This window comes from Myotis brandtii, unplaced genomic scaffold (genome assembly GCF_000412655.1).
Source record: "Myotis brandtii unplaced genomic scaffold, ASM41265v1 scaffold456, whole genome shotgun sequence".
NCBI lineage: Eukaryota > Metazoa > Chordata > Mammalia > Chiroptera > Vespertilionidae > Myotis > Myotis brandtii.
Window position 1 is genome coordinate 1,447,354 of NW_005367431.1, and position 22,420 is coordinate 1,469,773.

The 22,420-nt window shown below is 47.4% G+C and overlaps 1 protein-coding gene across 3 annotated transcripts in view; it reads left to right on the top strand.

Moving 5' to 3' along the window:
* Positions 1 to 22,420, top strand: part of MECR (mitochondrial trans-2-enoyl-CoA reductase) — a 47,962-nt gene that overhangs the window by 18,279 nt on the left and 7,263 nt on the right. For 2 of the 3 annotated variants that reach the window (XM_014546795.1, XM_005875075.2), the window contains 4 exons: positions 1 to 51; positions 13,545 to 13,642; positions 14,110 to 14,241; positions 20,672 to 20,815. In XM_014546795.1, coding sequence (XP_014402281.1) covers positions 13,597 to 13,642; positions 14,110 to 14,241; positions 20,672 to 20,815 — 322 coding nt within the window. In that variant the 5' untranslated portion in view covers positions 1 to 51; positions 13,545 to 13,596. Of the gene's footprint in view, positions 52 to 10,851; positions 10,914 to 13,544; positions 13,643 to 14,109; positions 14,242 to 20,671; positions 20,816 to 22,420 lie in introns of all 3 variants that reach the window. The other variant, XM_005875077.2, reaches the window with a different exon arrangement.

Sequence of the window (22,420 nt, forward strand, 5' to 3'; positions counted from 1 at the left end):
GGTCCGGGCGCTGGTCTACGGCCACCACGGGCACCCGGCCAAGGTCGTCGAGTAAGAGACCGCGCCGAAACGGGGCCGGGGGACTGGGATTCTTGTAGGGGTTTCCGACGGGCTGTGCAGAGGGAGACTGGGAAGGGAGAGACAGGGTCCAAGGAAGAAGGTAGAGAGTAATAGGACCGAAGCTGGAGCCCGGGGTATGTTTGGTAGCTCAGAAAGTCCGCGTTTCGAAGAAGTTGAAGATCCGAGAGGCACAAGTATAACTGTGATAGTGGCTGACGTTATTGATGGAGTGCTGTATATGTCGGGCAGTCCCTGTGTAAATCGTCACAACCACCTCTGGGCTAGGTACTTGATGTAGCCCCATTTTTCAGATGAGAAAACTGAGGCATCAGAGAGGTAAAATCACTTGCTCAAAGTCACACATCCAATAAGTGGCAGAGTTGAAATTTGAATCCAGTCGGACTGACCGACCCACCCAAGTTCTTTCCTTCTGTTATTTTTTGGAGGGGGTGTTCAGAATACTTTTACATCCATTTGGATCTTCACTTCTCAATACAGTAGGTCAAAGATCATTGTTTTCATTTTACAAAGGACAAGGGACTTGTCCAAAGTGCTATACTAATACAGATTGGAACAGGGGCAGGAATCCATGGCTTCTGACACCTGGTCTCGTGTGATTTCCTGTCCACCGTGCTGTGTGCCTTTAGTTACAAATGCTCCTATTTTGGAGCCAATACAAGACCTGTTTGACCTTAGACAAGTCACTCAGCCCCTCTGAGCCCTCATTACTTTTATAATTATGTCCTCCTAAAATTCTATTAGATCTTAATAAATGATTTTTGCATGTGACTAATAAAAACAGTATATGAATTTTCAACCACTATAAATCTGCCCATAAGTAACTAGAGGTATACCTCGTTTTATGGTGCTTCGCTTTATTGCACTTTGTGTTTTGCGAATTAGGCAGGACCCTATACCCGCAATAAGATTATGACTCGCTTTATTGCTATACTGGTCTTGTTACAGGATCTGGAACCGAACCTAAAATATCTTCTGTTTAGGTATCCAAAAGGGCTAGTGGAGTCACTGTAGAGGAGCTACAGTGAAAGCACTGACCTGTAAATCAGAAAACCTGGGGTCAAATTCTTGCCCTCCCTGTCCTAGCTGTGTGTTCGGCAAGTAACTGAGGTTCTCTGAGCCTTGATTTCATTATCTTTAAAAATGGAGACAATACAATCATAGCTCATAGTGCCAATCAGCTGAGGTCAATCTAATGCTTTCCACCAAAAAGTACCTACATACTCTCCTGCAGTCCCTTGTTCACAACTCTTTGATTCCCAGCAAATGGTTTGCTTGTTTTCCAGAGGACAGGCAAACGGAATTATTTTCATGATTAAAATACAGACTAGAGTGCTCACTTCAGCAGCACATGTACTACAACTGGAATAATACAGAGAAGATTAGCATGGTCTCTGCAACAGGATGGCACACAAATTCATGAAGCAGCCCATATTTTTACTTAAAAAAAAAGATGAGAGTTGTTTTGACAGCCCGAGAGGATATACCTCGGATAAATTTCAAGGTCATTCCCCCAGCCTAGCCACATCCACCATTAGAATATTGAGACCAAGAGTTTTGAGAAGACTCATCAGTCAATAAACCCCAAACTGTATGTTGCTCATGAGTAAATAAGTCACCAATAAACCCCAAATTGTATGTTGATCATCAGTAATATATTCCCATGAGGACTGTGCTGTGATGAGCTGGTAAAGCTCTGAGGAACACTCCTTTTCCAGGATTGCACCCCAAACAGGAACGATGTAGTGCCTCTCTCTCGGGCTTGTGATTTATGTCTGGTACAGGGCCTGCCACAAAACAGGTGCTCCAAAAACGCTCTTACATCTGTATCTGATGTCAGTAGGAAGTGCACCTTTTCTTGAGCTCTGTGCCGATGAAGAAGGCATCTCCAGTGTTCGGGATGCTGAGGAAAGGCCGGGGCAGGTTAGGCAGTTGAATGCAGCTGCCTCCTGATTGATCACCTCCTCCCGGAGCGCCAGGGAAGCTGGAACAGACTTGTTGCTGATGCCACTAAGGCAGTGGTTCTCAACCTTGGCTGCACATTAGAATCACCTGGGAATCTTTTTTAAGTCCTGATTTCTGGGCCTCACCCTCCGGAAATTCTGTTTCTTTGTTACTAATGTTGTGGCCTCACCCCATAACAAAGAAAGAGAATTTCCGGAGGATGAGGCACTAAGGGAAAAGGGATAACCGTCTTGTCTCCTTGTATGGAACCCTAGTAATTTCCCAACATTCAAAACATGATACTTCCATAAAGCATTGGATTCAACCTTGGCTTCACATCTCAGTCACCTATGCCACTTTTAGAAATGACATATCCCCAGGCGTTACCCCTGAAGTACTTAGTATGTCTGGGGAGGCCCTGAAATCTGTGTTTTCAGAGCTCTCCACGTGACTCCGATGTGCAGGCCAGGGTTGAGAGCCGTTGTCCTGTGGATGTGGACTGGCAGGCAGGCAGGCGGTTCTCACTCTGCCTGAGAATGGCAGCTTTCCTTTCTGACCCAGATTCGGGCCATTTGACTTGTTCCTGTATGGACCGAAGCCAGAGGCTGGGATTCTCTCCTTTGTAGTCATGTCTTAGGAGGTTTAAGGTAACCGCAGTGTCACAGAAAGAAGCAGGTGTCCTTTAAGTATCCTAGTAACTGGGTATGTGGGTCAGGCTACACCAGGTAGGGCCATGGCACTACTCAGAGTCCACGCAGACTATTTCTCAAACCAGCGTGGTTTGTGATGTTTGCTCTGTGGACCAGAGCTCTGGGAGCAGCAGAGAGGAAATGAGGAACAGTCTGCTCAGGTCTGAGGAGTGGTGAGGCCTCCAGGGAGCTCCTGTTCTCATTTCAACATTCTGAATGCCCTTCTCTTCAATCCTGGAGGCTCCCAAACTAAGCTCTTTCCTCCTCTACTAAGTCTTTCCCTGATATTTTATAGTTTCTTTCTTTTCCCCCAAAAAATAGACTCCCCTATATCAGTGATGGCGAACCTTTTGAGCTCGGCATATCAGCATTTTGAAAAACCCTAACTTAACTCTGGTGCCGTGTCACATAGAGAAATTTTTTGATATTTGCAACCATAGTAAAACAAAGACTTATATTTTTGATATTTATTTTATATATTTAAATGCCATTTAACAAAGAAAAATCAACCAAAAAAATGAGTTCGAGTGTCACCTCTGACACGCGTGTCATAGGTTCGCCATCACTGCCCTATATAGTTGGGCCTTTTTCATTTAAAGAATTAAACAGCTGATCTAAATGAAGTAAGAATGTGCAAGAGAGCCCAGCAAGGTGGCTCAATTGGTTGGAGTGTCGTCCCATACACCAAAAAGGTTGTGGGTTCGATTCCAGGTCAGGGCACATACCTAGGTTGCGGGTTTGATCCCAGGTTGGGGTACATATAGGAGGCAACCAATTGATGTTTCTCTCTGCCCTCTCTCTTTCTATCCCTTCCTCCCTCCCTCCCTCCCTCTCTCTAACACCAATTAAAAAAATATATCCTCAGGTGAGGATTTTTTAAAAGTTGCAGGAGAAAATTACAACATGGGAGAGTGGCAAACATTCTGGACATTTCAGAGGTCCCTAGGCCCTTGTGCAAAGTTCCGGATTCTCTATCACAGCGATTTTCAACTGGTGTGCTGCAAAAAGCTTTAAAACATGCAACACCTGACTATTTAGTCAGGGGCACTGATCTCTTTTCCCTTAGATTGTCAAATTAAAAAGAAGAAATGACAACCGCCAACACAACAGTAGCTGTGATTGAATCAAAATTATACCTTTTTTTTTTTTGTCAAATCGGCATAACTTTTTTTATGTGCTGCAGAATTTTAGTAATTAGTTTACGTGCGCTGTGAGATGATAAAGGTTGACAATTGCTGCTCTATCAGATAGTTCCCACGTACTCCAATGTCCTTTCCTTTTGTTCCTGAAAGTCCCCTTTCAGAATTTTGCATTCTCTGGGTCTTACGGTAAAAGCTGCTCTCATTCATTCTATACCTACTATGTGGCAGGCATTGGGCTAAGTTCTCCAGATATATTATGGAATTTTAAACTCAATTGGGGTTGGTCATTGTTATCCCCATTTTACAGACAAGATAACTGAGGCTCAAGAAACTGGAAAGACACTCGTCTAAGATCATACAACTAGGATGTGGCTTTATTAATAGTCCTCGATATGGACATAGACCTGAAGAAACAATGACAATCATCCCAAGTGTTTTTTGAGAATGAGATGGCAGATAACATTGGGAATCAGATAGGTCAGAAGAGAAGATGAGATTATAGGTCATTCAGGTGACCCCAAGTCTCTACTCTTCATAAGAAGGGCAGCCCCACCCTGGGGAAGACAGTAAGAATGTCCTGTCTCCTCCATTTTCCAGATCCTGGTCATCACAGCTTTCTCACCTGCCTGCTGCTGGCACACGATGAGGCAAAGCTGTGACACCCTTGGACAGATACCCACTCTGTTAACCAGATGGAATTTTGGGGAGCAGGTGGTGGGCTGTGTAGATAGTGAGTTCTCCCTGTAGGGCACTGTTTGTTCTCAGGGATCTCTCTTTTTTTGCAGTTGATGTTAGTGTTGAAAACCCAAACTCTGTGCTGGTGACTTGGTTTTTTAAAAGAGAATTATAGTACTTTGAAAAAAAATTAGCATTTTGGTTTGGCACTCTGTTGAAAACTGGGATTTTGTTTCTTTTGTCTTGTCTCTTGGAGCTCTTTATTGTGGTCATGAATGAAGGAGGGGGGACAGAACTCATTAAGTTATTTATTCTTTAAAAAAATAACTTAAGTAAGTGCTGGGCACTGAGAATGCCCAGACGAATAATCTGCGGTCTTTGTCCTCAGGGGACTCACATTCTAGTCCAGGAGGAAACGTGTAGAAATGTTCCAAGCAGAAGATCCCGCATGTGGTGTGTCTGATCAACAGATATCTAGGAAGTGCCTACCTGTAATCCTTTGAGGGAGGTACCTGCTGAAATAGGCTCCGAGAGCACTAGCCTGAGCTCACGGGATTCTAACTCAAGCAAATTCCACTCGAACACTACCTTCCCTCTGGACTCCACACTAGGCTGTGGGGTTTAGGGCCAAGCCCTTTTACCCCCATTTCCTCATTCTTGCCTCTGAGGGTGAAACTTGGCAGGCACACCCCTGAGGAGCTGCACAAAGGAGGGGTTTCACCCGTGTCCAGAGTGTCTGGGAGAAGAGCTGCCACCCAGTGCAACTCCAAGCTACTATGATTGCCTGGCCCTCTCCTAGCAGCTCCTGTCACTCTCTGATATAGTTCCAGGCCTTTCCCACCCTGGATGGGGTGGGGGTGGGGGGTCCTCATTTTAAAGAAAGAAAAGCAAAGATAACACCAGGTTAGTCTGTGGCTCAGGTTGTCACTGGGGCCTGGCGGGGTTCTAGTCCCAACTGTGCCACTCATTACAGTGAGGAAATCACTCCAGTCTCCTATTTTCAGTTACTCTTTGATAAAGGGGTCAACCAAGGTCAGCAATGGTAAATACAAGCATTCTTGCTGTCCCCACACTTCTGTCTTCTATGCTGATGACAAACCTTCACAGCTTCCACTTCTGTCTACCTCAAAACCTGCACACCTCTTTACCCCATCCTCCCCAAACGACACTTGCTCCTGCCAAGACGAGATGAGACCTCAGCATTCTTTCCAACACAGTTCTGCAGCCATGGGGATTGTTATGAGGCATGAATCCTCTTTGATCCAACAGTTCAGTTGTCCAGCTCCAACACTTCTATGAAACGGAAGCAAGCGTGGGACTGCCCGCTTGCCAGTGGTTGCTCTAGCAACCTGCAGGGAGCAGTGCTGTGGTAGAAATCCGGGGTCCTGGGCACAAGATTCCATCAAGGGCTCCCTCCCTTTGCCCTTGGTTAGGTACATGATCAGCAGCTCCCCAGGCAGGGCCTGCACGGCACCTGTCAGAGACGAAAGGAGCTGCCAGCAGCGACTCGGCCTCCTGCTGTGGTTCAGTCTTGCTCTCTGGAGCCACAAAGAGAGTTAGGCCTCAGCAAACTAAGCAACAGAGACTGCAGCTCCCTTCAAGCAAGTGTCCTGATGTCAGCAGACGTAGAATATTATGGGGCTTGCAAGCTTTGTGATCATCTTAAGGGAGAGTAGGGGATTGAGAAAGAAGGGAGAAATTTTCTTTGCCAGCCCTGGGTAGAAACTTCCAGAAGTTGCCCTCAGACTCTGATTCCCTTCCGTTCAAAATGATTGTGTAGAAAGTCCTGGATGGTAGGAGGGCAAGATTACTTTGAGTCAGGGAAGCCAGCAGAGGCGCAGAGGGGCAAGCAGGTACCGCTGGCACCTCAGGAAACACGGAACAAGGAGCTCTGCTCAGGGATTGCATTCCGTGAGGGCCGGGGACGCCGTTAGAGCCCCCCAATCCAGGCCGCCAGCATCCCCTGCTGGGGGTGAGCTGAAAAACTTCATTCCTCCCTGATTTCCCAATTGTGTTCTGCTTATTAATTATTAATCAAATCTCAGAACAATGTACCCAGCACTCCAGGCATTTGACCCAGTCACAGAAGAAGGCTTGTTTGTGACCGTGGAGGCTGCAGACAGACTGGGGAGAGCCACATGAGGTGTCGGTTACCTACACCCAGCGTGGCCTGGTGACGGGACACACATTCTTGGCTCTGTGTAATGAACAGATGAGAAAGTCTCAGTGTTCTATGGCTGTCTCCGTCCCTGTTCTTTCTGCTCAGAATCATATTGACCAGTTTAAGGTGACTGAGTGGAAGATGCAAGATAGTACAAATGGTTGCTAATTAAATGCAGAAGGCGGGAAAGATACTCTAGCGGCGCTGGCTGGTGCTCGCCTTACACAGCAAATATAACTGAGGCAGTCCCCAGAGCGCTGGCCTCTTTTTTCCCCCTCTCAAAAGGCTCTTTCTTCTGCCTGCTTTTGTCTCCCCTGTAGTTCAGATGGCATCACAGGTGTACAGCCTCGGCCTCAAAGGAGCCATTGTGACCTTATCCGGTCTGGGATCTGCTGAGTGGAGACAGGGACATCCCGCTGAGTTGCATGGCGCCATTACGCTCACAAGGGAAGACCCTGACCGTCCAGGGAAAGTGACTTGAGATGTAGCCAGGCTGTGTTTGGGTGCCTTGTTTGCTCCGCAACACAGCCACCAGTTCCTTTGGGGAGTTTAAAAAAAAAAAAGAAGAAGAAGAAGAAATGACTATCATTATACCAGCAGTCCAACTCCTGGAATTCAGACTCGCCCCGTTTTCCTTCCTGTCTCTGCAGAATGGTATCCTTGACGACCTGTTAGAACTCTGCAGGAGCAGCGGTGTCTGGTATTGATGGCATTCCATGGGGCAGGCTGGGGCTGGCCTCCCCAGTGAGAGGCAGCTGGACCAACACACCTTCCCCCAGGCGGGCAGCCTGTGTCGGGCCTGCCTGCCGCCCTCACCCACCTGTGTTTGCAGTTTCAACTTCCCACCTCCTAGGACCTAGGTCCTCATCCCCTCACACTCCCCTTCCCCCCACGTCTGTGAACTTCACCTGGCAGAGCAGCTAGGCTGCCCAGAAGACAAAGAAGAGAACAGGGAGCGAGTGGCGGCCCAGTACAGCACTTCTCAAGCCGCCGTCTGGAGGCAGGCAGTTATTCGCTGTGCTGTGAAAATAGTGTTCCCAGCTGAGTTAACTGGGAGCTCTGATTGTTCAAAGCCACGTGAGTTTCTTTACTGGAGGGCTTCTCAGAGCCTGTATGACTCTAATGTGCAGTCTGAAAGGGCTTTAGGAGGCAGCGTTGCCCAAACATATTGGACCCCAGGGAATACCTAATAATGTCTCTCGGGACAAGAATTCCACAAACACAGCGGAGGGATGCCGGCTCAGTGTTCAACAGGCTGAGCTTTGGAATCCAGCTTCAGATCAAGTCTAACCGTTTAACCTTGGGCAAGTTACTTCTCTGTTTCCTCTATGTAAATTAGTTTGATAACATCCTCCAGGTAGGTGTTTTGAGGACTAGACAGCATTGGGTACATAAAATGTTAAGCACAATGCCTGGAGCCCAGTAAACTATCAACATTAGTTGTCGTTTAATTGTCCAGCCATCACCCAAAATATGTTTACCTGCTACCCTAGACTCTACGTACAAACACAGCTGACTCCGCTCTGTGTCTAGCCCAGGCACCCTCTGCTCTGTACCAGCCTGCCTCATGCTTCCTCCCCACCCCAAACCACTCTTCCTCCCTCCCTCTGTCACCATCCAGTTACCCAAGCCAAAAGCCCAGGAGCTATCAAAGACTTCCCACAACTCCCATGTGGAGTTGGACACCAAGTGACATCAGTGCCACTTCTTATTTAAGAGATTCTAGGTGGTCCGGTCCTGCCCATTCCCGGGCTCCAGTCCAGGCTGCACCTGTAGCCTGGTCTCCTGTCAGGTCGGATTCTTTGCCATTCTCTCTGGCAGGAGAGCTTCCTTCCTCTCTCGGTCCCCCCAGTAAACTCCTGTTTATCCTTCAAGCTGCAGCTAAGGTATCACTTCTTCCAAAGCCCCTTTGCTCACCTTTGTTTTCTTCCCCAGACGGTTAAACTCTCAGTCAGCTCTAGCACAAGCCTGCCTCTGAGGCAGCACTTCTCCAAGGTGTGAGCCCCTACACCGTCAAGCTCCGGGGCAGATGTTACTTTTTCATATTTAAACCCCTTGGTACCACATCTGACATTTAGTAGGACTGTCAGTACATATCTGTTGAATTAAATTTACTTGAGTTTTCCAAAAAATTTGTCTTCCTTTCAGTGATTCAATGATTCTTTCCAGAGGTATAGCCGGCTAATTGTGTCAAAGGCTTCCTTGGACTGATAGCAGTTGCCCTTCAGCATCTACTGTGTCAGGTACTCCAGTAAATGCTTTATGTACATTAACTCACTTAACCCTGTGAGGGAGGTTCTAGTGTTCGCCCCATTTCACAGACAAGTATTTTGAGGTTGATGTAGCTGGTAACTGACCAAGGCAGGATTCAAACCCGGACTGCATATTTCGATCCAAATCCATGAACTGAGTCTACCTATATTCTCATCTTGACCGTGGTCATCTAGACTTTTCAGAAGTACAATTTTATTGCAAATGCAAGCTGAACTTTCCTGTGAGGAAAACAGTCGAGGGTTTTTGCTTAGACCGGACTCTCTTGAGGATCATCTCCATTGTTTATCTGCACCCATCCTTTAGGTGTGTTGTCCTAAACAGCCCAAAACCAGGAAGAGAAATACAAGCCTCAATAGCTAAGCCCCTGTGGTTTGAGTCTCTCCCCTAGTTTGAGTCTCTCCCCTAAATGACTGGTACTTCTATGCCACATTTTCTCTCTAGAGGAGAAATTTGGATCATTTCTTTAGGAAGCGTTGAGCACTGTTTTGGTCGCAGGCACTGTGCTAAGACTGAAAGTTCTCGGCCCTTCGTGAGCTCACAATCTAACAGGGAGACAACACGCATACACATTCTGACTGTAAAACTAGGTCAGTAAAAAGGGCACTGAACTGAGTCTGGAAGACCTGGATCCAATTCTGAGTTCATATCTGCAACTGCAAAATCCAAAAAGCTATGAAAACTGACCCTTGTTTTTTTTTAAATGTTTTTGTTTTTGCATAACTCCTTTGGAGGCAAAACCTGATCTCTCACATGAAGTTTTATATGCTCATTATTCATTCCACTTAGTGTGATGATTCATACGTTTTGCTGGAAAACAGTGTGTCTGATCATAGAATGCTGCCCCAGCCCCCACCTGGGGTATAGATAATACATGGTTCAGAACCCTGAAGTACATGCATCTCACCCCAAGAGTTTTGGGAAAGGAATGTGAAGTTATACCTTATGATCAATTGAAAAAAATCTGTGAAAAGACTTCATAAACTAAAAAGCCATGAACTCGGGTAAGATAGTCTCATGGTATGATCACTGTGATTGGGAGCATGCAGGATAGAGCACGTGACTTTCTCCAGGGCCAAGAAGAGTGAAAAAAGATGTCTTAGGGCAGCGGTTCTCAACTTGTGGGTCGCGACCCCTTTGGGGGTCGAACGACCCTTTCACAGGGGTCGCCTAAGACCATCGGAAAACACATATATAATTACATATTGTTTTTGTGATTAATCACTATGCTTTAATTATGTTCAATTTGTAACAATGAAATTGGGGGTCACCACAATATGAGGAACTGTATTAAAGGGTCGCGGCATTAGGAAGGTTGAGAACCACTGTCTTAGGGGAAGTAAAATTTGAGTCAGGTTTTAAAGGGTGAATGGAATTTTTCACTTCATAGAAAAGCTGTGTAAAAGAAATTCTGGGCTGAGGCAAGAACATATAGAAAATGCAGAGAAAAACATGTCCTTAAGTAAGTTGAGTGCATGGGCTTTTCAGCTTACAGAAAAACGGATCATCTGTGAAAATGCAAGAGAAGCAGTACAGATAACACCGAGGGGCCCCTAGTCCCCAGTCCATGTGCTCGGGGCAGGGTTTTTCTTTGCAATGCAGGCTTACACGTGCGTTCACAGAGAAACACCATGGTCTGGCATATGCCTCCCTGCTTAGCCAGCTGGGGAGCTGCAGACCTCTCCGCCTTCCCAGGCCCGTCCAGCAAGGATCGAGTCCGCACACCGCTCCTGGCTGGTGCTCGCCTTGCTGCCCTCTGCTCGGTCGGGGGAAGCCACTAACCATCTGGCTTCTCTAGCATCAGACTGCCAGGTTCACATCAGATCAGCCATTTACTACTTTTGGTGGCCTTGAGCAAGTCATTTACCTCTTTTGTGCCTTTGTTCCTCAGGCATAAAATCAGAATAATAGTAGAAAGCTGGCATGGAAAGCACTTAGAAGAGTAACTCACTGGTAAGCACTCAAACAGTAGTTATTATTGTTATTACAGTTAAAAGGATCCCCCCTCCTCCAGCTGTATAAATACATGCATTCCTTAATATTTACCTAAAAAGGAGGGGAAATCCCTTTCTTAATTCTCTCTACCCTGGTCATCAACTTCTTCCTAGCTAACCACTTTCTGTAGAGACTATTTCTATTTTGTTTTTTTATAGCTAGCTGTTTCTCAATCATGGTGAGGAATGGCCCCCCTTAATTTGGTCATAATCTGGCCCTAGCCAGTTTGGCTCAATGGATAGAGCATCGGCCTGCAGACCGAAGGGTCCCAGGTTTGATTCCAGTCAAGGGCATGTACGTCAGTTGCAGGCTCCTCCCTGGCCCAGGCCCTTGTCAGGACTCATGCAGGAGGCAACCAATTGATGTGTTTCTCTCACATCGATATCTCTCTCTGTCTTTCCCTCTCTCTTTCTTTCTCTCTAAAAATCAATCGAAAAATATCCTCGGGTGAGAATTAAAAAAAAAAATTGGTCATAATCTGGTACAGGGATTTCCAGATTGGGATCCCTAGATCTCCAGGGGTCCTGTGGGCAGTCATGTGGATTCCCACACTAATTTCAGGATACCGATACAGAGGAAGGTAAATAAGAGCACTGACTTTAAGGAGAAGCCTTGCTACGGACCAGTTATCTTACCCTGTGTAAATTCCATAATCGCTGGCAGCCTCCATTTCCTACTTTGATAGAATAGAAATATTGCTCTGGCTGGGTGGCTCGGTTGGTTGGAGTGTCGTCTGGTACACCAAAAGGCCGATGGTTCGATTCCTGGTCAGGGCACATATCTAGGTTGCAGGTTTAAACCCCAGTCGGGGTGCGTACAGGAGGCAACTGATATTTCTCTCTCACATCGATGTTTCTCTCTCTTCTCTTTCTCTTCCTCTCTCTCTCTCTCTCTTTCTCACGCTCTCTCTTTCCCTTCCTCTCTCTAAAATCAATAAAACATATCCTCAGGTGAGGGTAAAAAAAAGTATCTATATATGAAAAGTGGAAGTATTAATACTTTCCTCACAGGAGTGTTACATCTTACATCAGATCCTTCAGCGTGGGACATTGTGTAATAAATACCTGCCACCATTAATTTACTGTTAGTATAAGACATTTCTTGAAAATCACACTTTACCCCAAGATGGAGCCTTGGATATAATTAAAAGGTCAGATTTCACAGGGAGTGGATAGTTACATCAGTTTAGTGTGGCGGCATTGTTGCCCAGTGCTAAGAGTCCCTGGTTGGCAGTTCTGTGTGCCTTTATTAAGTAAAAATGAAGAGAAATATTGCTCAACAAGTACATTTGGGCAGAGAAAGCATTGCAGACGTGAAGTCGGGGGCGTGTGGAGAAGGACAAGGAGTCCGGTGGTAAAAGTCACAAGGACCCACCAGTGCAGTACACTGATCAGTGCTTGCTGGTTGTAAGGTCTCCTTTTTAAAAAACAAAAGTAACACATGGACATTGTCACAGGCCTTCCTCGAAAGCCCGTTGGCGTTTTACCCATGAACCAAAGTCCCAGAGGTGTCTAGGGCCCACTGAGACCAAAGGGGGTAGTTATCACATAGACTTGAAGTGGGAGATGCTATTGGAAGTGATGGAGTGTAAACCACCAGCACCTCCCCCGCTTTTACCAATGGAGACACAGGCCTCAAGCAGGAAAGAGACTTGCTGGGGTGGCAGCTGTGCATGGCAGGGCTTCACACCCAGGATGCTCAGCTCTGTCCAGCATCCTTTCTGACAGACCAGGATCCTCATCCAGAAGAAGCACCGCTCCAGGGGGTGAGCCATAGCCACCCAGGGAGTCCTTTCTGATCTACACAGGCCATCTCTCTACTTCCCCCGCCCTCTCCTCTCCCTGTGTGTTTTATGGGGGAAAAGAAAGCGGAGAACAAAGGAGCAGCCCAGGGTGTCCCAGGTGTGCCCGTGCCTAGGAACTAGTTGGAGTGCCCCCATCTGGAGATTTCTGGTTCAGCGGGTCAGAGCGGGACCTGAGAACCTGTATTAGTAAGCACACCAGGTGATCAATAAGCAGGTTGGGGGGAACACAAGGCTAATCCGGGCCAGGGGGATTTTTAACTCTTTTCTGTCGTAGAGTGGACAGTGAGGGTGAGAGGTCACTAGGGATTTCCCCCTTGCAGTCCTGACAGACTTAACCTGCATCCTGTGCTAATTCCTTACAGCTCCTTTCTCTTTTCTAACGAAACCGGAATTCCTGGGCGCACAATGGCAGCTCAAAAATGTTGCTGGCTGACCTACTCTGGGGAGATCATTTGAGCAAAAGATGCCCCATCTAGCCCTGGTCAGTTGCTCAGTGGTTAGTATTGGCCTGCCCACCAAAGGGTCTCGGGTTTGATTCCTGGTCAAGGGCATGTACCTAGGTTGCAGGTTCCATCCCCGGCCCCAATCGGGTCACTTGCAGTAGGCAACCAATCGATGTTTCTCTCTCCCCGCCCTCCTCCTTCCCTTCCATACTGTCTGAAAATCAATGGGAAAAAATATCCTTGGGTGATGATTTAATTAGTTAATTGATGAATTAAAAATTTAAAAAATATGCCTGGTCCAGCCTGGGTGGCATTAACATCTCTCTTTGGCTTTGTGCTTAGACTGAAGAACCTGGAGCTAGCTGCTGTGGGCGGATCAGACGTCCATGTGAAGATGCTGGCGGCCCCTATCAATCCATCTGACATAAATATGATCCAAGGTAACCTTGGTTTCTGTGGCTTATGTTAATTGGCTGGGGTTATTTTTTCTTTTGCTTAGCCACCACCTCATTTTCATTCCTCCTCAAGTGTGGGTGTGAAATTCCTGTGATTAGCAGCAGCTGTTCTCCAGATGTGCCATCTGCAGGCTGTGGAGCCCCCTGGCCTCCCCTCCCTGGGTGTGAGGCTTTTCAAGCGTTAGGGAGGTTGCAGTAGGAGTAAAGCAACCACAGTGATGTGCCTGTAAAATGCTGGGCTCATTGCACACATTATCTTAGCCAGCCTTCCATCTAGTCAGTCTTCCTGGTAACCACAAAAACAAAGGAGCATTGTCCCCTTTACAGGTGTAGGAACTAAGGCTCAGAGCTGGTCAGAGGCAGAACCCAGATTGGGCTTAGGTCTCACTCCAAAGGCCATACTCTCACCGCCTGCGCCTTGTTGGATGACCCTCTGTGCTCTTGTCCCTTAGGTAATTACGGCCTCCTTCCCCAGCTGCCTGCTGTCGGAGGGAACGAAGGTGTCGGACAGGTGGTAGCAGTGGGCAGCAACGTGACTGGGGTGAAGCCAGGAGACTGGGTGATTCCAGCAACTGCTGGTTTGGGTGAGTTTCTCCAGGTCTCAGCAGGCTTTCGTTGTTCCAGATCCTATTTTACCCACACTGTAGATAGTTGCTCATCGGCTCAGCGGAACTAAGTGATGCAGGGCTTATTATTAAGTCCCTATACCTACCCTCCCTCCAGAGGGGTGGGATCGCTCGAATAAGGAGAGCAGGAGGTGATGTGCCTGCTCTCCCATCTCCGTGGGCCGGTGCTGATTGGAGCTGTGATTGTCTGGATCCCTACATCCCTAAGTCCCTGCGGTAAGGTACAATGAGGGAAGCAAAACAGCATCTGCCCTCCAGGAGGTTAAGGACTGATTGAAGAAATCTTCAAACCAATAAGCTCAGTAAAGGGAGTGCTACAGGTTCCCAGGAAGCAGAAGACACTTCTGGCTGCTCTGTGCGCCTGCGTGTGGGGGAGAGAAGTCGTGGGGAGGGACCAGGGCTTCCTGGAGGAGGAGCATTGGAACTGACCTTGGGTAGATGGATGTTGTTAGATGGAAATGAGCCCAAACGGTTGCATGTGGAGGAAACAAACGAGCAAAAGCACAAAGCTGAGTTTGGGAAGTGGTGGGCAATCCCGTGTGGCCTCCGCAGAGGATGTGCACCTGGGAGAGGGTAGCAGAAGTGAGACAGAGGGTCACGACGTAGTGGGGCCACATGAGGGAGGCCCTGAGAAAGCCCCGTTGAGAGTTGGGGTCTTCTTTTACATAGAGCAAGGAGTCATTGCTGAGCTAGTTAACACTTAATGGTTTTTGAGGCACAAACATTATACAGATGGATCCTGACAGCAGCCACGGGAGGGAAGCAGGACAGACATCATCCATCCCATGGGACACAGGAGGACCTGAAGCTTGAGAAGAAGCCCTTGCCCAGACTTAAACATCAAACTGAAGGAGAGCTCACCAGGCTCTTGTCGCCTCTGTTAGGACTCTATGGGTTATAACTTACAGAGAGTCAACTCAAACTTGCTTTACAGAAAAAAAGGAGTTAATCCGTGTGTGGAACTGGGAAGTACAAGAGATGGAAAGCATCAGGCAGAGCTGGACCCAGGGACCCCAATGATAACAGAGCTCTGACTTTTTCTTGTTCTCCTTAGTTCTCAGGTGGGATCTCCCCACACGGTGATATAGTAATAGCAACAAATATTTATTGACCATCCCTTTCCACCAGGCACTTTACATATATTAAGTCATTATTCCCACATGAGGTAAGTACTGTGGCTCCCATTTTGCAGATGCGACAGTAGTAAATGTAAAGAATGAAGCAACTTGCCCAGGGCTATCTAGCCAGTAAGTGGTGGGGCTAAGATTCCAACCCACCCTGCCATAGCCCTTGCATAGATGGCCACCAGCTGCCTGAGGTGTACATCATCCTGAGAACAAACAGATGCGCACGTACGTCCTCCACAATCCCACAGTCCGTTCAGCACAACCATATCCATCCAACTCTGCCTGGGTCCCTGGCCATCCATGAACCCATCCCAAGGTCATGGGGTGGGCCACTCCAATTGCTTAGTTCAGTGGTCGGCAAACTGTGGCTTGCGAGCCACATGCGGCTCTTTGGCCTCTTGAGTGTGGCCACAAAGTTTCAATCGCACTGTATGTGCGCGCCCGCACATGGTATTTTGTGGAAGAGCCACACTCAAGAGGCCGCAGTTTGCCGACCACTGGCTTAGTGGAGTCTCTTGCCCACCTCTGTGGTACAGAGGTTAGGAAGGAGTAGTTCTAGAAAGAAAAAGGTATCTGGCAGGAAAAAAAACAAAAACAACGGTAACAGAAGTCTATTAGAAGCTGTTTGCTTCCCTGAGATCAGGAAAGCTGCCAAGAGTGCTGCACCCTCTTCGACAGCACCTGACAGGGAAAGCCTGGCTGTGTGAGCAAACAGGGCCGCGAGGATTCACTGGATACTGACTGGCGCCCTGGGCCAGCCCCCTGCTGAGTGCAGGGCACGCGTGGTGGGTCAGACAGTCTCTGCCGGCGAAGTGCTCTCGGCTGGGAACAGCCCTTAATACAATGCTGTATGGTAAGTGCTATAACCACAGGATGGACGCAAAGGCAGGAGTCCCCTATCGCGAGCAGCTTTAGGAAAGGCTTCCCAGAGAAGTGCTGCTTGAACTGGGTCTGGAAGACTGAGTAGAAGTGCAGTCAGTGGGCTGGTGAGCAGGGGCGTCCCAGGCTGGGAGTACAGCACATGCAAAGGTCTGGGGATGGCGGAAGGCCAGGCACCAGCAAAACTACAGGTAGCTCAGTTTGGCTGGGTCAGGGAGGGATGGTGGAGAAGCAAGATGTGGCTGGAGAGGTGGGCTGGAGCCCAGTCGTGGAGGCCTCACATCCACAGTCAGAGGGGCCTGATGAAGAGTTAAGAAGAGGACTGGTTTGATCAGACTTGTGCAGTGCAGAGAGGGCTCAGGAAGGCCAGGGGCCCCGTGGAGGCAGGAAGCCAGTAAGGAGGGGGCTGAACATTCAGGCTGCAGATGATGAGTGTCTGAAAAGACAGTTCCATGGGACTGGAGAAGATGGTGGATTTAAGAGCTTGGTAATTATGTTTGGAGAGAGGAACAAAGGACATCTGCCAGGTGTGTGGGTAATTTCATGGGTGGTGGTGGTGGTGGTATCCAGAACAGGGACTTCTCCCTGCAGAAAAGGCGTGTCTTTTAAACCAGGTGCCAGTCAGAGAGGATGAGGGTTTTATAATTATCAGGACTATAATTAGCTCAGTTTATTCAGTAAACATTTTACGAACATCTGTAGTGTGCTGGGCTCTAGCATACAGCAGTGAACAGACACGGTCTTCTAGTTAAGACTGCAGTTTACTAAGAGTGGCAATCAATAGGCAGATAAGTGCTCAGCGGCCTGAATCTTGGTCATCTTTTCATGGTATTGAGCTGCTTAGCTGTTGCTGTGGCCGTAGCCAGATTTTTCCCACATGCAACCCAACTAGTCCCCAGGGCAGCTGGGCCAGGGAATATGCGAACTGACTTTCTCACTGGAAACCCTGCTGAGGCAGCACAGGGCAGGAGAAGGAGCCCTGGCCTGGGAATCAGATGCAGGTTCTCCTTCCACCTGTCCTGTATGATCTTAAGTCACAACTACTTTGAGCCTCAGTTTCCTCATCTCTAAAATGGAGCTAATAGCCGTTGCCTTGCATATCTCAGCTAACTCTTACGCAGCTCAACTGAGGCAATACATGCAGTGACCTTTGCAAACACTCAGTTTCTCTATGCATTAGATCAGGGTTGGCAGACTTTTTCTTAAATGGCCAATTAGTAAATATTTTAGGCTTTGCAACCATCTACCTCTACTCAAGTCTGCCATTCTAAGTGGCCATAAACAATACAAAAGAAGTGTGTCTGGCTGTGTTCCAATAAAGCTTTATTTACAAAAACTGGCAGTGAGCCAGATTGGCCTGTGGGCCATAGTTTGCTGACCTGCGTTAGATGATGGAGATGGTTAAGGGTCCGTTGCACATGCGTGAGGAATAGCTATCCTCAGAGCAAGGGCATGGGACTTAGGACCAGTAAAGGGAACCAAGGGGTGTTACACACCTTCTACATACTAGGCACAGTGATAGTGTGTACAAATGCCATCACATTTCATCTTCACACTACAACATGAGTGCTATTCTCTGTATTTCATAGCTCAGGAAAAGTGAAAATCATTTAGCAAAATCAATCGAGTGAGTGGCAAACAGAATTTTTTTTTACTAAAATCCAAGAAAGTGAAGTGAGAAATTTATTTATTTATTTTTTTAAAGTTTCATTGACAATCAATTCTTTTTTTTTTTTATATTTTATTGATTTTCCACAGAGAGGAAGGGAGAGAGATAGAGAGTTAGAAACATCGATGAGAGAGAAACATCGATCAGCTGCCTCCTGCACACCTCCTACTGGGGATGTGCCCGCAACCCAGGTACATGCGGCCCCAGAAATCCATGTCAACGGCTGAATATCCATTGTTGTGCCATTAAGGGGAATTAGAAGCTCCCCTTGATTTCATGCGTTAAAGCCATACACGAAATGATTGGCACAGAGTACAGTAAGTGATGGCTAAGATGAAGGGGGTGTTGCTTATGAAGAGCGCCCCAGAAATCCATGTCAAGGGCTGAATATCCATTGTCGTGCCATTAAGGGGAATTAGAAGATCCCCTTGATTTCATGCGTTAAAGCCATACACGAAATGATTGGCACAGAGTACAGTAAGTGATGGCTAAGATGAAGGGGGTGATGCTTATGAAGAGGACAGTGAAGATTTTAAAACCAGGCTGGGTGAAGCCCAGAGAATGCCAAGGCCTCCTGGATCCCAGAGGAACCCTTCAGCTTTGTAGCCTCTTATTTTCTCAACCACAGATCTACTCTGGGATTGACACAGCCTCTAATAGTGTTGCTGCCTCCCATCCCCAGTTCCTGTTTCCTAAAGCCCGCGTTGTTTCTCCCCTCCTGCAGCACAATTAGTAATCGCCTAGGCTGCCCCCTACTCCCCACCTGGGACATGTGGTACCAGGATACTGTTTGAATCCCAGCAACTGGATGAGTGCACGCAATCGAGAGCTTTGGAAGTGTGGGCCCAGGGCCCTGAGACAGCACAGCCCTCAGACACTGAGCCAACAGGCTCCCAGTGGTTTCCCTAAGTCACCTTGCGAGTACTTGGCAGAGCCAGGGCTTGAATATGCATGTCTGACTTCAAGGTCTGTCCTCTTCACCTCTGCTATACATGGGATCCTGCTGCAGCAGTGAGCATCTGTCACCCTTCACCCAATGCCCATCAACCCCTGTTGACTCATCTTCAACAGATAATTCGAATCCATCTACTTTCCTTCATCCCCACGGCCGAAGTCTTGGTCTAGGAACCATTGTCTCACATCTCAACCCCTGCAAAAGCCTCCTGATTGGGCCTCCGCATTTCACTCTGTCCCTCGCCACCCCACTGTATTTTCCTCACAGCAACACCGTGACCTTAAAGCATAAATCCGATGGCCTCAGAGTGCCCTTAAAGCTCATTAGAAACTTCCCATTCACCAAAATAAAATCCGTTCTCCATGCCATGACCCTGAGAGCTATGGTTTTCACACTGCAGGTTGTGACCCATTAGCAAAATCAATCGAGTGAGTGGCAAACAGATTTTTTTTTTTTACTAAAATCAAGCAGAATAGAATAAAGAATAAGCCAGTAGGATAAATATTGTTCCATGAAAAATTTGGCTTCTGAGATAGATATACACACACAGATATGGATGATAGATCAATAGATATTCATATATGTGTATGTACTGAGTTACAACATAACTCATGGTTCCTATGGGTCCAGATCATGAAATTCTATAAAACACTCCTTTAGCCCATGACACCTCAACCACATCTTAACCACTCTTCCCATCACTGTCCTCCAGTTCCACTCTTCTATCTGACCTGCCTCAAAGTCTCTGCATATGCTTTCTCCTCTGCCTAGGATGTTCTTGAGTGGCTAACATCCCTGTCCTTTAGCCCTTAGCCTGTCACTTCCTCAGAGAAGCTGTCCCTCCCTGACTCCTATCTAAAGTAATCTCACTGCTGTAACTCTGTCTATATAATTTATAATTATTGTATTTGCTTGTTTGTTTCTCACTTGTTCTACTCCACTAGAAGGAAGGAGGCTCCTTGGCGTAAGGAATGTGTCTGTGTTGTGCAAGTGTCTGGCTCCTAGAAGGTGTGGGGCAGGTATCTGTGGCTGGAAGGGAGCAAGTCACTCCCTCCGATTCCTGCCCTGCTGATGAGGAGGTTAAACGTTGTTCTCTTAAGGGTCTTCTCAGTACTGACATTTTACAGTTCTTTTGTGTGGAACTGGAATGTGGGCTGGAGGTTCTGATTGGTCATTTCTTTCCAGTTTACAGGATTTTTTCATTACCCTTAAATCATTTGATTTGAGCAACAGCTCTTGGAAGAGGCCTGTCAGGCTCTTCTTGCCAATGTCATTTATTTTTAGAGTAACCAAAACTCAAGTGGCTTAGGGATTTGCTCAAACTAGCAGACTGACAAAACCAGGTCCCAAACCTAGGCCTTTGACTTAGACTTTCATGCTTTTTCCCATAATCCCAGCCCAAGTCAAGGTGTGCTAGGTGAGAAGGAGGAGGACTGAGGAGGAAAACGAGGGCTTCTTTTTCTCATCTTCCTGGTAGTGATGACACTGTCTTACCCTCAGAGTCCAGTAGTTTGAGATCCTTAGTCACCTGCTGGGTGACATTAGCTAAATCTAATGGTAACTAACGTAAGAATAACAAAATCTACACCTTAATTATCCTGAGGACTCAGAGACATTCAAAAGGACTTTGAGATTTTCTTTGTCCGCTAAGCATTCTTTGAAGTCCGCTATCCTAGGTGCCCATTTACTGAGGAGGGTGGACTGGGGTTGAGTGTGGAGAGGGGTTCCTCACTGCCCTGAACTCATCTCTTGACTCAGGAACCTGGCGGACCGAGGCCGTGTTCAGCGAGGAAGCACTGATCGGAGTTCCAAGTGACATCCCTCTTCAGAGCGCTGCCACCCTGGGTGTCAATCCCTGCACAGCCTATAGGATGCTGAAGGACTTTGAGCAGCTGCAGCCAGGTAGGAACCTGCAGGTGGGAGCGGCGGCCAGGATCTCCAGACTGGGACCCCAAGTTCCTGACCCTGAAGGCATGGGAACTTCCGGAAGAGGAAGACGGGGCCCCTAACCTGGGTGAATGTGTTGTTGCTTTTGCTTAGAAAGATGTTAGCTTGGTTCCTAGAAAAGATGCTGAAACCTCATGAGGAATACTATATTCTGGAAAACTGCTGAAGGATCACATTCCCAGAGCTTGGGATGGAATCTGTCATTCAGCGAAAACATATCGAGCTGTGCTAAGCAGTGGGGATACAAAGCCAGACAAGATAGACACAGTCCCTGTGTTTTCAGTAAAATGCTGAACTTTCCAGTTCACACGAGTGCCTTTACAAGCGTTACCACATTGAATGCCTCAAATCGTCAAAGCAGTGCAGTGAGGTTGGTACCATTGGTTAAGAGCTCAAGCCCCAGGCTAACAACCTAGGTCTGAACTCCCGCTTCACCTTACACTACCTGTGTGAGCTGACCTCTCAAGTCATTAGGGTTTTTTTTTTATCTGTAAAACAGAGAATAGGAATTTTGAGGGTTAGCTGAAACATTGCAATGTGACACTTAGCACAGGGCATATAGTGCAGTAACCACACTGCTTTTCTTATCCTTTCTTTTATAAATGAAACTGAGGTCCAGAGAGGTAAATTATTTGTGTGAGATCATTTAGCAAGGAAGAGACAAAACCAGGTGCTTTATTTGGGGTTCCCTGAGAGCAGAGTCTGAGACAAGGACAGGGGCACACAGTTCACTGAGGAGGTGGTCCCAGGAAGCAGGAGTGAGGGAGTGGGGAGAGTGAGTCAGGGAAGGAGGAGAAGCCAGTGAAGGCTGGTTGGTGCTGTGGGCGAAATGGGAGTCCTGCTAGGAGCCCTCTAACGACCCTCATAGAACCCATCTCAGAACTAACCTCAGTGGCAGCAGGTTACCCACCAACTCTCATGCCCCATTGTGGGAGGTTTACCTTGCACACGATGCATATCCGCAAGCTGGTATGGCCATGGAAGTCACCCAGGCTAGCTCTGTTAGGCCAACAAGGAAACTGAGGCCAAGAGATATTGGAATATGGTGGCCTCTGCTGCCCAAGGCTGGCTGAAAACCAGCCCCAGCTTCCCACAAAGGGAGAGCAGAGCAGTCCTAGCAACCCATAGTGGAGAAAGCCAGCAGGTGTGACCAGGGACCTTTGCTCAAGTTCTAGTGCAGCAAACACATTGGTCACCTGCATCTCATCCCTTCAGGCCATCCCTGATTTGGGCCACCTCTCTGGTGGACACAGCAGGGCATTCTGACACCACCCACCTCAGGTGCCCAATATATGCATCTCCACTTTCCTGTGTTGGCGCTGGTGTGGCCTAGGCTAGATCAATGTTAAACTTATGATCTTGACCCACATTGAAATCTAACACATAGACACATGAATATATATAAAGGGTGTCCCAAAATTCACGCAAGAAGTAATTTTGATAGAAAACACAGGTTTATAATTAAAAATTGTAAATTTTTTATTGATTCACAAAGTATACAGTATAGGGTTATGTATGAAATAGCACAGTGGGTAAATGGCCTCCACGGCTTTGCTGGCA